Source organism: Sander lucioperca, chromosome 9 (assembly GCF_008315115.2).
Source record: "Sander lucioperca isolate FBNREF2018 chromosome 9, SLUC_FBN_1.2, whole genome shotgun sequence".
Classification (NCBI taxonomy): domain Eukaryota; kingdom Metazoa; phylum Chordata; class Actinopteri; order Perciformes; family Percidae; genus Sander; species Sander lucioperca.
Genome location: NC_050181.1, coordinates 22,505,153 through 22,521,739, shown reverse-complemented (window position 1 = coordinate 22,521,739; position 16,587 = coordinate 22,505,153). Strand labels below are relative to the sequence as shown.

The window sequence follows — 16,587 nt, the reverse complement described above, 5'->3', positions numbered from 1 at the left end:
ACAAAGGTCAGTTTAAAAGATTTTCGTCAGATTTTGAGAGACTCTAGTCACGCTCATTCCGCTCCCCGTTTCCAGGTTAGCACTCTACCAATCAGAGGGGTCATTGGAGTCCGACTGCCAGCAGTGCCCGCCCCGCCGATTATACATGTCAAATCAGCCAAAATGAAGGCCGACGGCCCCTCGGACGGACGACGGCACGGAACACACCGAACAGACTCGAGTCACTGACCTCGCCAGACTGTCCAACGGCCGATTATCGGCTCGGCGTGTCCGGGCCTTTACACACAACCTTACCAGAGCTGAATATTTCATCACAGTAGTGTTATAGCCTACATTTTATTTAGTCTTGTTATTTGCGTGTTTACAGTGGTCATAAACATTTAAAGGGTTGTAAATCTAGTTCTTTAAAGTAAATTGGAGCGCACAATAGTCAACTTGAATCAAAGGAAACGTAATTTCCCTCAAAATTGTGAGCAAAAACATTAATGTCAAGCTGGATGTAAAACACAAGTGATGTACTGCAGGAATCCAATGCAAACTTCTCTGACCTCCATGCTGGTGTTGAAGGCTCTGTTGACCTTTGCTTTGATGTTCACCACCTGACCCACGCTGAACAGGGACACAAAGGAAGAATGAGTGAATTAGAGCTGCAAAGATTAATCGATTAGTTGTAAACTGTGAAATGAATCGCCAACTGTTTTGATAATCGATCAATCACAAAAATCCTCTGACTCCAGCTTTTTAAAATCTTCCTATTTTCTAGTTTCTTGACCCCTCTTTGACAGTAAACTGAATATCTTTGAGTTGTGGACAAAACAAGACATTTGAGGACGTCGTCTAGGGCTTTCAGAAACACTGATTGACATGTTTCACCATTTTCTGACATTTTATAGACCAAACAACTAATCGATTAATCGAGGACATAATCAACAGATTAATGAACAATGAAAATAATCGTTAGTTGCAGCCCTATGCTGAATATATACACACACACTAGGAGTAGAGAAGGGCCCACGCCTCTGTACACACACTTCCTGTTACCTGATGGTATGTTCAAAGTGGATGTCATCTATGGAGGCAGTGACGCAAGGACACCCAGCATGCCTCTCAGCTGAATATAAAACAGACATATGTCACAAATTAAATCATTACAACACACATCACATGACTAATATTCACTGAATCACACACACACACACACACACGCACACACACACACGCACACACCAGAGAGGCAGGCACTGCAATCCATCCATTTGAGCAGTTCTCCCACGCTCAGCTCCTGTCGATGGTTGCTGTGACAGGGCATCACTATCTGACTCATTTTCACCTCCGTCGGGTTGACGCTCTCTTCTTCTTCTTCTTCCTCCTCCTCGTCTTCCTCCTCGTCTTTCTCTGGTTCACCTGACAATCTGGAACTCATCTTTAAAGCTGATGGAAGAGAAGAGTTTCTAAGGTTCTAAATTTCAGTTTTAGGTCAGTTGTCTCAGTCACCTTTAAGAAGACTCTTATGCAGCTCTCACAACATGGATTTTATCTACAATTTTAACTTGTTCTGGAATTGGGCTTCTCTCTTCAGAAGAGACGGTATCCATCCCAACAAGCTGGGTAGCCAAATGCTGTCTGCAAATATTTAGCATGCGGTCAAGTCCTCTCCGCGTGCAGTCATGCACGCAGAGAGGACTTGACAGTCATGTCTGCACAGCACACACACACACACACCTGCTGTTTCTGTGGATTCTTTTAAAAATCTGATAAAGACATATACCTGTTTAGACCGGCAACTGGTTTATCGGTCTGCAGCTGGTCTGCACTTTCAATTTTTTAGTAATATCGTGTTCTCAATCTGTATTGTGTTTCTTGTGTTTGCTCCTGTAAAGCACTATGTGACTTATGTCTGTGTGCTTTATGAATACATTTTACTTACTTATTAAAAGGGACAAGAGGGAAAGATCAGAGCGAGGCTCTTATAATTGAGACTTGTTCTTACTTGTTTAAACTATGTAGTATATTTACTGGATCTCAGCTCTGTAGAAAATAGTGTCTGTCTGAGCTGGGGCTCATGTTGATGACTGAATGCATAAAGAAACAACAAATAGCTGCAGTCTTGGTGTGAATAGCTATTCTGTCAGTAACCTGCAGTTTGACAGATGAATAGATTCACTTTTTGTGTCTTGTGACAAAATTAATTTGAGCATTTCTTAGTTTGTCTTTACACCAGGAAGATCTGTCAGGAACCATTTTCCTAGGAAGTCATATTCATTGGCACAGCTAATCAGTTACACATGCAGGACAGGCTACTGTAAACACCAATAAACATACAGTATTTGCATGAAACCTACATTATATTGTAGTATTTTCTGAAGAACTCTGAAATACCACACACAATCTCTAGATTTACTATTCTATTTGATCTTAACTTTCCAAGGCATTATTGTTATGTCCTCAATCCATGATGACACATCAGGTCACTTTAGTTAAGTGTATACGTAAGGGTTGTACTCATGCTGCCAATGATTGCAACATAATTTACTGCAACTGCTTCCTGTAAAATGATTCTTGTACAAATGAATGCTTTTCCTTCTAAAACTGAAGAGTGTTTGTCAAAATCAGTTTCTCAGACCCCCAGAAGACTTCAGTGACTTTGTGCTGTTATAGCTCCTTGCACGACTAGACTGGTGGTTTGAAGATGATATTTGGCTGACATTTTATATCACAAATGCAACAGAAACCCTTATCTCAATGGGGTATCTTCAGTCATTTTAGCATCAACCACAATTTACGTGTCCCCTGTTCCGTGAGTTTAGAAGCAGGCTATGCCTTTCTAGATCGAGCTGCTTCGTAGGGCGGCTCTTGGCGTGGCCATAGTGGGATTTGGGAAACTAAACTGCACGTAAACTCGCATTTTGTTTCCATCTGTTTACGTTACATCATAGTAGATTATGATAAATGATGATAATGTTACATGACAACCACACAGGTAGGAAAACATACAACTGAGAGTGCACGCACTCTGAACAAACTCGACAAAGTTACAGCTACAGTTATAAAAGGACTAACGTTACTTAAGACAACTTTTATTCTGTAAACCGAAACATATATGCACATGAAATAGCTAGCTAATACCAGCGACATTAAGATACCTGCTAACGTTAGTCATTTACTGCACACCAAATCATATTCTTCCAGCTAGAACAGCGAACTTAAAAAAAACCTTCCACAGCTAAATTAGCTTATAAAGCTACTACTAGCTTGAAAGTTTAGCGGCATAACTTTGAAATATTAGCTTACTTTGCAATGTAACGTAGTCTCGCTTTGCCAGACCATCCACACACTGTAACGTAACTCACTAACCTGAGGAACCTGTGAAAGTTTCAAGCTAAGCGTTGAACATACGCTATCAAAGCGTGTTCCGGTAATACCATAGAAAATAAAAACCTTATTAACTAAGACGATACATTTTCATATGCTTGCAGTGTTTGTTTAGCTATTAATTACTTGACTGCCATGCACGTTTGTGACCCAGAGAAAGTAACTACTAGCTAAGCCATCCCAAGTGATAATAATGATGCAGCTGGGATATCTTGGGTTACCAAAACTTTAGTCTAATGTTAACTCAAATTCAAGTAACAGTTATACAGTTACTCACAAATTAATACACTACAAACGAATAGACACACATTGACCTGCATAGCAATACTAGAAAACAACACATAATTTACAAGAGAATATATTCCCAACGCGGCTGGCTTCCGGTATTTTGTGTGTATCGTTGGGTAACTTGACACAACTCAAAATACGACAAAAATGCAGGGACTATGAAAAGAGAAGTACTACTCAGAATATGTTTTGATTTACCTTTTAGCAGGTTCTTGTGTGCTGTAGGTTTTTCAGGTCACTCTCTCTCTATCTCTCTATCTATCTAAGGTCATTTGAGGTGTGTTTTAGGCATAGACTGTTAGGTGCTCACACCTCAGCAGTTTGGTCCGTTTAAACCCCTTTCGTCGGACAGTCCTGTTCGTTTGGGTGGTGTGAAAAGTGCAGTAGAGTTTGGTTCACCCAGTTTGGAAATAGAAATGAACCAAAAAACACTACATTTACTAGCCTGTGCAGTTTCTACCTTGCCCACAATTTACGGATTTATAGCCTAGGATTTAAGGGATGATAATTTACAAATCCACAAACTAGGCCTGTCCTCAACTAAAGAAATTCTTAGTCGACTAACACATATGATTTTGTCGATTAATCAATTAGTTGATGTAATCGACAGAGCTGTGCTCTTTGAGAGGTGGTTAAGACTAGAAAAGCACAATATAAATGTAGTTAATGAACCATCTGTAAAACTGAGTTTCTCCACAATTAATCCTGCAAAAGTACCACTTTAAATCTTGTGCTTACCAGAAATGTGCTCATAAGTTTCTTGGAAATGAGTAATTAAGCATGAATAAGCATAAAAAATGACTCATCAACTAAAGAAATCTTAGTCGACTAAGACCAAAACGACCGATTAGTCGACTAACCGACTAAGAGGTGGCAGCCCTACCACAAACTAGTGCTGTACCTCGCTCATTTAAAATCTCTCACCAGGGCCCCGCCCTCTTTTCCACTCGCTGTCTTGTCGGCTTCTTCTTATTTTGTTCGCCTTCTTTCAAAAATATTAGAAACACTACCAAAGCAAACAGAAACCCAAAGACGTTATAAATCTGTTGATGCTTCATTATTTCTGAGACCAGAAGTGTCAGTGAGTTTTAACTTGGATATTTTGTTCAATAACCAGTGACCTTTTCGACAGTATGACATTTGTTTACAATGTTTGGTGCGCTTGACAAAGTGCAGTGTGACTGTGAACGCAAATCGAATCATATTGTGCATAGCTATTTGTATGTCTGTATGTATGTATGTTCCCTTTATGTAATATGCGGTAGTCAGTATGTTTGTATGTATTTATGTTTGTGTGTACCCCTCTTGAAATATGGTATGTGTACTTTTCTATCTGGACCTTGAGTCTGTAAAATAAGTTATTATTATTAGTATATGAAAAATGCATTAACTTCCCCCTCCGAATATGAATCTGCGTTTCCAAGGATTGCGGAGGCATGTCGTCCATGTCCCACCTTGGGTGGGTACCAGCAAAAACTGTGCTCCCACTAACATAATTTTGACAAAATTGCATCTTGCCAGATGATATAGGCACTTTCAAAACTCAAAAATGGGAAGCCCTGCTGTTAACCTGGATTGGTTAGGTTTAGGCATGAGGAGTAAGATTAGGGGTAGGCTAAACTGTTTAGAGGCAGAGTATAAAAACATAATTTCCGATAAATAATAATGGCTAGTGAAAAATGCCACAGTGGCTGGTAAGCAAAAAGGTTATTTTCAAGCCCTAAATGTATGTGATTAAATGCATTCAAAATACATTTAAAGTGATATATTACCAAGATATGCATATTAATATAAATACATCCAAAACACATGTGATTATCATGAAATGCAGCTGCTAAGTTAGGGTAATGGCACCTTTTTTGGTCCAATTCAGACACTGACTAGTGAGTTATAATAGCTTCAGCTTTGATGATGACAATTTGTGAGAACTTGAAAGAAAGAAAAACTGATAAGGATGTGAGCCCTGGTTTATTTTAAATGTACACAAGGCATAAAAACTAAAGTACAATACAAGTAAAGTACATATTCGGAACAACTTTTTTTTATTGAGTGAGGTCTCACAGTTACAAGAACAAACAGAGGCATGGAGTCAGTGTGTTGAAATTGGTTTTGTAGTTTCAGTCCATCCAAATTATCCAGACAATACAGTGTGATGCAGGTCAGGACTAAAGTTGGTTTAGATCCCAGACACACACATACAAACACACACATACTCACTGCTCAGAGTACACACACACACACACATACCCACTGCTCAGAGCACGCGCGCGCACACACACACACACACACACACACACACACACACACACACACACACACACACACACACACACACACACTACAGTCCTACACAGCCCCGTGTAGGTACAGGGCCAAGAACTTGCTGAATGTTTCAGGCTTGTATCCTGCCAGACCAGCTGGTACCTGCAGGGAGACACACAGCAACCAATCAGCATGACTCAACTTTGCTCTTGCAGGAAGAAAAAAAAAAAGAATAACCTTACAGTTTTAGTCTCATTTTATCCTGATATCCTCTTTTCTGCTCACTGATTAGTTTCCTATTATGTATCTGTTCAACAAACTTACAGTGTCTCCCAAATTAATTTGGTCTGTCTGCATTTTGTCCAGCTCAGTGTTAAAACAAAGCATTTTACTTTGGTCACCGTGACACAGACCTTTTTGTTTAAGAGTCGGAGCCAACTCCAGTGGAGCTCACACCTTGTTTAAACAAAGGACCATTTTTCCAATAGTTTGAGGAGACGTATTGGTTCTATGGCATAAATAAACAAGATTTGCATAGAGTCTATGCAAATCTACTCAGATAGTTTTGTTAGTGAATGCCTTCTCAGCTTTTGATATTCTGTTGCTTCCTGTAACTTTGTTTAAAACCCTGATCAGAAAACTCATTCTGGTCAGAGAGAATCCTACAGCTTCTTGTGAGCTCCTTTCTCCACTGCACAGTGAATAAAACTCATCTGAACTAGCCACTGAATTGGACTTGAGAGAACATTTTCTTCCACACTCTGCTGCTCTTTCCTTTAATTCTCTCTGTAGTCCTGTCACAGTTATCAGTACATACACATTCACTGCATCTATGGAGATGAGAGGTTTGGCCCTGCCAAGCTTCCTCGCTTCACTTCCTGTTCTTACAAGATGGTGACAGATTACATAACCCACTAAATGACTAGTAATATTTGATTTCCTGTCTCCTTGGGTCATAAATGCAGACACTCCCTTGACCACACTGATTTAAATAAGAGTCAAGGTTCTGATTTGCTGAGGAGGCGGCAGTATTGGTTACAGGACCAGGCTGTAAGTCACACACATGGTAGGTGGCCACTGCCAAAGGTCATTTCCCCACTTCCCATTCATTGTCTATGTGAGCAGCCTTGCAGTGCATTCTGGTAGCGTTGCGTTGAATTTCGAGAAGCGGGGGCGCCGAGTTGCCCGTGTAACATATGCCTCTTGCATGTTACGTTAAAAACACAGTTTGAGTTCCAATTAATTTTGTTAGTAAATTTGGTAGTTGTAACATGTACATATTTGTCATATTTTCATACTGTTATTTCATATTTAATAATATTAAATAATAATTACTAGGTTACAGTATCCAAGGTTACAATCCAGCTATAAAACTTCCATCCCTCGGGGAACAAGTCAGACCGGGATTGTATGCCTCAGGTGATTGTGTACTGTAATATAAGTTGATGAAACCTGTAAATATTAATGTATAGTTTTAATGAAACAGTATATCCAGAGTAATTATCTATGTGTAAATATCCATCTTTGTAAATAGTATCGTTGTGTGAATTGTGAATGAATTTGTAACGTTAAAGGTAATGATCCTGTACCGTTGATCTGTTGTCAGTTAGTAGTTGTTTCCTAGTTATTTTTAATAGTTGTTGAGCTTGGCCACAGAAATCATTATTATAAGTTTCCTTTGATTATTACTTTATTTTACATTGAGTAGTTTTACTGAGAGCGGGCTTTTATCCCTCAGATCCCGAAGGCTTGTTAGCCATAAGCGATCAACGACATCGGAGTTGTCTGAGGTTCTTCCGTTGGGGTCCAACTGTCAGCCGTTAGTCTCCAACCATCACACAACACAACGCAGAGACTACCATCAGCGGCAATCAGAGTGTTAACGGCGACATTATTAACTGTACACAAATGAAGAGAAGTGAACACCCGTTACACCTGCTCCTCATTTGCATAAGAGGACTCCAGGCCACTTTATGCAAATGAAGAGCGGGCAGCACGACTTGCTGCCTTTCAAAAACTCATGAAAATCTTTTAAACTGACCTTTGTCGATCTGAAATGAAGACCGATTCAGAAACTACATAGCCTATTTGTCGCAAATAAATGTTTTCAGAAACACATTTCGGTGAACTATTTTCGTAAAATAAGAGATCGTTTTCCAAACGAGCCTCCTACAACCCAGTCGGGGTTGTAGGAGGGTGTAGCCTGTTTTCTTTGCTTGTCAGTGGTCAGTGAAGCAAGCCCACTAGCGTGCAATGCTGGGAAGCGGGGCGATCCCTGCCTTCAAAAAAATGCCACAGTGGACACAAACCATAAGCTTGTTAGTAGGGATGTAACGATTACCGGTGTAACGGTAAACCACGATAAAAATGTTGACGATAACAATTACCGTTTTACATTTAAAATATCATTATTATCACGATGGATTACCACGTTGTGGAAACCGTGTGTTTAATCCTTCCCAGCTTCATCCGAGTCTAATTAGTGGTGTTTCTTTGATTTGTTTACATATTGTTCTTTATGTCTTAGTTTGAATGTTTGGATTTGTATAATTTAAATCTGCACTACTGGAAATGTTCCTGACAAATAAGCTGTTTACATGCTGAACCCTTGTTCCTTTGATGTTAAAAGTTGCACTTTTGATAAGGTTTTGCCTATATTTTTGTAATATAATAAACACTGTTACACTTTTTGAAACTATTTCTATTTTCTATTCCTATCAGTGCTTTCTGAACATATTGAACACACTTTTAAAAATACCGCGATAATACCGAAAAACCGTGATAATTTTGGTCACAATAACCGTGAGGTTAAATTTTCATACCGTTACATCCCTACTTGTTAGTGAGTGGCGGTTACCAACAGACAAAAGTTGATTGTGATCATACCTTCACTTGCTTCTTCTTGATGAGTGGTCGGACTTTTGCAAAGTCGTAGAGCTCAACATCTTCATCCAGCCACACCTGCATGTAGCAGACAACATTTCAAAAGCCAGCAGAAAATGAACTAAGAAGCAGCAAAGTTATTCTTCATCTTTTTTTTTTTTTACTTAACTGATAAAGTGATATTTCTACACAGCAGCACATATTTTTGTTTCATTACTTGATCAAAAATATTGATGAAAACTCTTCTGAGGACAAGTTTCTTTGCATATGTATTTACAGCATATTATTCAGTCCTGAATAAAAGCATTAACCAGTAGTGTGGTGCAAAAATACAGTCCCAATATCCTCATAAAGTCCTGATGTCTTTGAAACCGGACTTACGCCATTGATGTTGAAGATATACGCCACTGAAAAACTCTTGATTGAATCATGAACGGTCACCCTTAAAGGAGACTTAAAGGTGGCTCTAAAAAGGTTGTAGCTTGTTCTTACAAGGGCGGCACCTGTAGTCATCTTGAATTCACAGCAGTTGCAATCACTTCCAATGGCGACCCAGAGTCCCAACAAAAGAAACCAAACTTCCATAGAAACTTCTCAAACAACTCCACTGTTTATGTCTATGTTCCAAACGTGATTTTGTCTATGGCTGCCATATTTCACAGAGGACCAAGTTACAAACTTCTCAGAGCTAGCTTTCAAAAATTCATGGGGGTACTATTTGATACCCAAAAGGCAGATTTTTCATGCAATATTCCTTTAAAAATGCAATGACATCTTATGTGTGTGTATATGTATATATTTGTATTCATGTATTCCTCCGAATGATTTGTATATGCGACAGGAAGATGTCTGTTAAACAAGTAATTTTGTGGTGTCTTGTAATCCCATGTGGGATGGGCCAAAATGTTTGACATGACACAGAAATAAAACATAACTAACTAACTAACTAATTAACTATAATTGCTAAATAATTAAAAAAAAAAGTATCGCTGTTTAGTTTGTTGATGTGCTAAAGCACATTTTCAGTTTTGCTCACACATATTGCTTATAGTTGTTCATCTTATTATAACTTACTTTTGTAGCTGCCTTTTCAGCTGTGGCATTAAACCAAACATGAGTTTCGTGGTATTAACTGCTGGGTGTTCTGTACTGTTTTGTATTGTTTGTCTCCTCTACCTATGCAGAAGCAAATGTCCTCGCAAAGATGTCTCTTCAAAGCCACTACGTTTGGCGACTTGGACTTTCTCACAAAGCAACCCATACAGCTGTTGACTAAAAAAAAAAATGAAGCACCTGGTTCTTGATGCCGTCGTCTCCTGAGAGATCTGTGGTGTTGAGCTGGAAAACCATAAACTGGAAAATTCTGCCGTTGGTCCCTACTGCCTGAACTGTTACAGGACGATCTAGTACACGCTGGGGCTGACACACACACACACACACACACACACACACACACACACACACACAGAGAGAAAGAGAGAGACAGGAGAATGTGGATCAGCAACTGGTAATACAGTATGTTCACAGATTTGCTGTGTATAATGACACGCTGTAAATCCTTACCCCATACAGGTTGTGTGCACGGACCAGAGCATTTCCAAAGGTGAACATGAACATCTTGGCTCTGAACTGTTCTGGCCGGAGCTTACAGCGAGGATCAGCTCCCTCCAGAAAGTAAAGTGTGTGGGCATGAGGATAAGGGTAGTCACCCCTGAAACCTGATTGGATAACATGGAGATGTGATTTAATTAGGCCTGAGCACTGGACAAACGGACACTCCTTGTATACTCGCGCTACTGTTAGACCATGATTTCTGTGACATGAAGGAGGACTGGGTGTCTTCTCACCTGAGCAGTTCATCTCCTTGTACACGTTTACTTTCTGCAGGTCGATGGTAGGGGAGACAGGATAGAAGGTTTCCAGGACATGATCTGCTGTGTCGCCCACTTCCTGTTTCCCAGAAACCTCTGGGAGAGGATCCATGCAGTTTTGCAGTAAACCATTCTGACCTCGAATCTGGAACAGGTCCTCACCTGGTATTCAAACGTAGAATGAAAACGGGAGTCCATTAGAATGCATTCAGTATGTTCAGATTCATTATTATTATTTCAGGCAGCTCAGATCCATTTTCAAGACTCATTTACTGTCTCCAGGAGTGGCAATGTCTGTCGTTAATCAGTTGGTCCACCACTTTGTTCCAGACTGAAATATCTTAACACATGAATTGATGGATAGCCATGAAAGTTTGTAAAGACATCGACGGTCCCCAGAGAATGGATCTCGATGACTTTGGTGATCCTCTGACTGTTCCTCTAGCGCAACTAGCCAATGTTTTCACTTTTCCTGTAATACATCTTCCATCTCTTGTGAAATGTTTTAAATCTTGCATTGTTTATATATACTATTTAGCAGTCTTCTTCTTTGTTGCCTTGGTTTGCACATTGCTGTGTATTGCTGTCAACTGTTGATCAGTGGAATAGCATGTAATCATCAGCAGGAATGTGTATTGGGCCACCTGCATGCCCACTAACATGCTGATGATATAAACTAAACGGGGACCCACTAGTAAAAACATTAATCTACGGCACTAGTAGTGGTCAAAAACTAAACAGGGTATGTGCTACACAATGTAATCCAAGAAAGTGTATTACCTCTTTTCCATGTGGCTGCCAATGAGTATTTCTCAGCAAGGATCCTCCTTCCAATCGCTGGGTGGCTGGACTGTAGAGTTGCACATAGATGGAGCAGGTTCAAGAGCAAAGTGTTGCTGGGAAAGGAACACATATACACAAACAGTGGGAGTGAGGAGAGTTATTTATTTCCCAAACAAGGACTGTAAAAGTACCATGTGCATTTAGTGAGTCAACCCAGCTGGAAGAGGGTATGACATATTTAGACCTCTGAATCTAACACAGAAGTCACTTCATCATCAGCAAAGGTGATCACAATGGCTCATTTACAAAGTTAGTAAATACAAAAAGGTATATGACTTCGGGTGAACAACTAACAAATGCTCTCTAAACATGATTAGTAGCAAAATGGCTTTGTGCTGGCGTGAGCCATAGTTTTCCTATGGAGAAAGCAAAGATACCAAACCTTGCTGCAATGCTACTTTGGGTGTTGCATTCCTGCACACAAGTTCAATCTCTTTCAAACGCTAAGGGCCATTTTACAGTCGCCGTAGCCGAGCTTGTGCATGCCAATGTGACATCAAAATGTCATAGATCTCGACCAGAGGGCGTGCACCACTCTATTTTTTTCAGCGCCGCACGACAAAGCGGAAACAGGAAGCATGAATGAGCTCGAGAGCAATCGGATGCCAGGACTCTCAGAGTGACTGCAAGTCTCTCTTGTAAACTTACTGGGTTAAGATGAGTTCTTTTATGGCGAATGAAAGGCTTGATCCGACGAAGTACGTCATCCAATCAAATCGAAGCATTGACGTCAATGCTGCTGCCAGTTCTGCTGTTTACCTTTTTCTTCTTCTTCTAGTCCGTAGAAATAGCAAAGTCGGTAGCCCTTCCTCATTAGCGCCACCTCTGTTCAGGAGAAGACTGCAACTAGTGTCGCGACGACCACGCGCGAGTATAAACAGTTACGGCGCTCCCATGACGTCACACTGGCGCTCGACAGCTCGGCTGCGGCGAGTATACCCCACGTTTAACCCTAACCCTAACGTATTTATATGAATAGATTTTCGTATTATGACACCGGGGCATTTATTTTATCTTTCCAGGAGAAAGACCAGGGTATGTGTGGAGGTGACCTTTTATTTAAAGTTGTATACTCCTGCTGACCGTCCTGTCCAGTGGTTCTTTTAACCGACTTTTAATAACTGTGTCCCTTTTATGGCTTTTTAAATAACCTAACCTGTTTTTTAAAGGAGGTTTTAAGTGTTTTCCCACACCAGTGGTCCCCCTGTGCCCGTGCCCTTCGTAGCACCTATCCCGGGCACTGCGTTTTAACCCCGACCTAACCCCACCTGCCCAATGACATAACTTAATATGGACCAGTTATGGACAAAAAGAACAAAAAACGTTTCATGCATCCAACCTTTTTTGATAACTGGGTTCTAAGAGTTTATTGACAGCGGCCTCATTTTGTGTTTAACTGAGAGAAAAAAAAAATCTTAAACAGTCTTTACTAGGCTAATTACTTTGTTTTTCAAATTCCAGTTGCTCTATTGATACCTGGTGCTTGTTGGTGTCCTAACCCTATGCTACACGTTGCCTCTGTTACTGTGGTGGGGCACACAGCTCATTCTGCTGATCATGTCTCCCTGGAGGGTTTTAGGCAATGCTCCTTTACATTCCCTTGCAAACAATATATTGTATCTTTTTAATATTGTATATGTGTAAGTAGGTAAAGAAAGAAAAAAACTAACAACGTTGTGACACACTACCTGTATTTCTCTTTGCCCGGTCGTTCCTCTGTCGTGTCCCAGAAGCGGGCATGTTTGATGGCGTTCTGCACACGTTCATCCTGATCTGGTATCTGATTGGCAGGACTCTCTGCCAATGAGAGGAGCTGAGGCGGCAGACCACAGATCAATTTGGTTTTGGTCAACCACAGAGCCTGACGCACACCTGAGACAGAAAGAAGTGTCATAAGGTTATGAAAAAGTATACCTTTTAAGAGTAGAGGTAAAAATAACAGGGGGCTCAAAACATGTACGCAAACAAAAACTGTGTCTACTTAAAACTACATAATAAAAAAATAAAAAAATAAACAGCTGCACTTTTCATTTGGCTTATTTAAAGCTGATGTACTTGCACTGACGTCTTGCTGTCTGCAGTTTGTTCCTTCAAGGTTGAAAGCACTTAATTGGAAGTCGCTTTGGATAAAGGCGTCAGCTAAATGACATGTAATGTAATGTACTTGCGCTACATTAAGGAACACAACAGGAGCTTGAAAAATAAAGATGTATGTAGATTTAAACTTTGGAGGCTTTAACGAGATCTTATTCTCTAACAGATTTGTTGTTGAGATGTACATGATTCCTGAAAAAAACAAAAACATCCTGAAACACGTGTGATGTTTTGTGCAGAAAGGTTTGAACAATACAGGAGAATTATTTCCTTTACCTAAATAAAGACGTTTGCACCATAAATCAATGCATAAAAACTCACCAGAATATTGGATATTCTAGATGATATTGGGAAAAAACTGACATTGCGATATTTTTTTTCATGCGATACATATTGCGATATGAAAAAAAAGACTAATTTTTACAAGATGACATAAATAGCCCTATTTGGAAATAATAAATCATTCTCGACTACTGGGGGTGATTTTGTAGGAGAGTGCATCGACATAGACAATAAAAATGAAAAAGGAACTTTTATGTGAACCAGTCTTTGTTGAACTTTAATGCTTTACAAACACCAAAGCAAGTACGCGCTGTGACTGCTCTTCTGAAGTGATTTTGGAGAGGGACATTAGATGGTTAAATACACCGGTTGACTGACATGACACCATTGTAGTCTATTCTATCAATCCAGGCTAAAGTGAATTATAGTAATAATGCATGCGTGTTGCTTCCTCTAAATTTCAGGTTGTGGTCGACTAGCGGGGCCTGCCTGTTTGTTTGATACATTGAATAACATTGATTGTGATTGGTGGTTTGCTGTGCTGCCAGAACCTGCATGTCACGCACTCAACAAACTGTGTATCCAAGTACACTTAAATCAGTGTAAATTACGTTATATCAGACACAGACTGCTGCACTAGCAACAAACTGTGTATCCAAGATGCCTTGTTTCTTAAAGGCCTGGACACACCGAGCCGATAATCGGCCGTTGGACAGTCTGGCGAGGTCAGTGACTCGAGTCTGTTCGGTGTGTTCCGTCCGAGGGGCCGTCGGCCTTCATTTTGGCCGATTTGACATGTATACTCGGCGGGGCAGGCACTGCTGGCAGTCGGAATCAAATGACCCCTCTGATTGGTAGAGTGCTAACCCGGAAACGGGGAGCGGAATGAGCGTGACTAGAGTCTCTCAAAATCTGACGAAAATCTTTTAAACTGACCTTTGTTGATCTGAAATGAAGACAGATTCAGAAACTGCACGGCCTATTTCTCGCTTAAAATGTTTTCAGGAACACGTTTCGGTGAACTATTTTAGTACAATATGAGATCGTATTCTGAACGAGCCGCCATGACAGTATGGCTTTGAATTTCCGAAGAAACAAGACCCACGTGACGCGTTCGTCCAATCAGCTGCCGGTTTTCATTTTTGGGTTTTCCCAGTCGTACTCAATGACCAATCTGATTGGTGGAGTGCTAGCCCTTGACTAGCGAATCAGTGCACGAGAAAACCGGAGCTGACAACGCCAGTAGGCTATCTTCTTATTACTAGCCGTCGTATTTTCTTCCGTTCAGCGAGTAATGACAACAACGATCCTTCTTGACTACTATCAACACTCTCTGATGAAAACAATCACTGACAACAGCGTGCTCTGTTCAGATGTTCCGTCATTTCCGTTTTTCATTTTTGGGCGACAACACAGATTAGCGCCGCCTGCTGTTATGGAGACGTGTTACGTCTCGTCCCTTTGGTGTGTTCCGAGCCACTTTTTTTGACCAATTTGGGAAGACTGATCAGTCCAACTGCCTTTTCTGCCGACGTTTGGCCGTCGGCTCTGTATGTCCGGGCCTTTAGGCTAACTATATTAGCTTTAGCCTGGCTGGTAGCAAGTCAAGTGGGTTTTATTGTCATTTCAACCATATACACTGTATATAGTGAGACGAAACAACGTTTCACCAAGGGTCAAGTGGTGTTACATTTAAAATATATAAAAACGAGATTTGAGACACACATTATAGATACATAAAGTGCAATTACTACTTAAAGTAGTGCATTTAAGACAGACAACAAAAGACAGGGCATAAGTAGACTTGTAACACTGATTGTTAGGAGTTAGGTTCACAGTGAGGTGGAGGTAGAATATATAGAATTTAGCAGCAGACAAAAAGTGCAGGAGTGCATTTCAGTTCAGTGTGAAAAATGTGCATCATGTTTTGTTGTTCAACAGTGTGACTGCTTGAAGGAAGAAGCTTCTCCATTCTGGAGGGATGCACGGGGTACGTTATGGGGTACAACCCCCCCAGACCCCCCAATGTTGAAACTAAATCTACGCCCTTGCATTCACCTAATGCGAACTTCTGGAAAAGAAAAGAAAAAAAAAACAACAACAACAACAACAACAACAACAACAACAACAACAACGATGTGCTGTGACATGATACCTTCCAGTGCGCTGGTCCTCTGGTTGTACACATAGCACGGTTTTTCTTTGTACAGCGGCATCTCGTGAGCCGGAGGAGACCTGTAATGTCTCGGGTCCTTGTAGTCCCTCTCCCACTGTGGGTGAACGGGCTTAGACAGCCCCGGCACATAGTGCATCCTCTCCCCGTAGGTGACCATCTCCAGCCCGGGGATCTCCACTCTCTCCCTGGGTTTGCGCTCAGGGGGAACCTTGGCTGTCAGACAGCGGCTGACAGCGAAGTGTCTCCGGGCCTGAAGGTGGCTGGCCATGGCTCCTCCATGTGTGGACAACCGTCTCAAATCCTTCAAGAAAACGGTTTGAGAAAACAACGGAGCCGCCGTTTTCAAACACTGGGCCGTTTCTGGAAGCATATTACTATATCAATGTACTTCTTATATAGTTTTCAAGATTTAAGATGCTATTGTGACCTAAGTCATTCCCTGTCAGTAAACGCTGCTGTAGGGCGCCGCCACATTGGATCTTCTTCTTATTCGTCTTTTTGAGTTTCAACGGCGGT

General features: G+C 40.8%; 2 protein-coding genes across 6 annotated transcripts in view; both read right to left on the bottom strand.

Moving 5' to 3' along the window:
* LOC116043957 (acyl-coenzyme A thioesterase 11-like) overlaps nt 1–3,984 on the bottom strand; it is a 17,880-nt gene extending 13,896 nt beyond the window's left edge. Inside the window, exons 1-4 of one of the 3 annotated variants that reach the window (XM_031290996.2) lie at nt 3,859–3,984; nt 1,228–1,431; nt 1,042–1,111; nt 549–609 (exon numbers count right to left, since the gene is read on the bottom strand). In XM_031290996.2, coding sequence (XP_031146856.1) covers nt 549–609; nt 1,042–1,111; nt 1,228–1,423 — 327 coding nt within the window. In that variant the 5' untranslated portion in view covers nt 1,424–1,431; nt 3,859–3,984. Of the gene's footprint in view, nt 1–548; nt 610–1,041; nt 1,112–1,227; nt 1,434–3,288; nt 3,381–3,858 lie in introns of those variants that run through there. The other 2 variants (XM_031290994.2, XM_031290995.2) reach the window with 2 other exon arrangements.
* Nucleotides 1–16,587, bottom strand: part of mrpl37 (mitochondrial ribosomal protein L37) — a 19,203-nt gene extending 2,616 nt beyond the window's left edge. The window contains exons 1-8 of one of the 3 annotated variants that reach the window (XM_036005225.1): nt 16,051–16,584; nt 13,208–13,391; nt 11,457–11,572; nt 10,653–10,838; nt 10,369–10,523; nt 10,099–10,224; nt 8,809–8,883; nt 6,001–6,084 (exon numbers count right to left, since the gene is read on the bottom strand). In XM_036005225.1, the coding sequence (XP_035861118.1) occupies nt 6,007–6,084; nt 8,809–8,883; nt 10,099–10,224; nt 10,369–10,523; nt 10,653–10,838; nt 11,457–11,572; nt 13,208–13,391; nt 16,051–16,441 (1,311 nt within the window). In that variant the 5' untranslated portion in view covers nt 16,442–16,584 and the 3' untranslated portion in view covers nt 6,001–6,006. Of the gene's footprint in view, nt 1–1,984; nt 2,060–5,679; nt 6,085–8,808; nt 8,884–10,098; nt 10,225–10,368; nt 10,524–10,652; nt 10,839–11,456; nt 11,573–13,207; nt 13,392–16,050 lie in introns of those variants that run through there. The other 2 variants (XM_031291004.2, XM_031291005.2) reach the window with 2 other exon arrangements.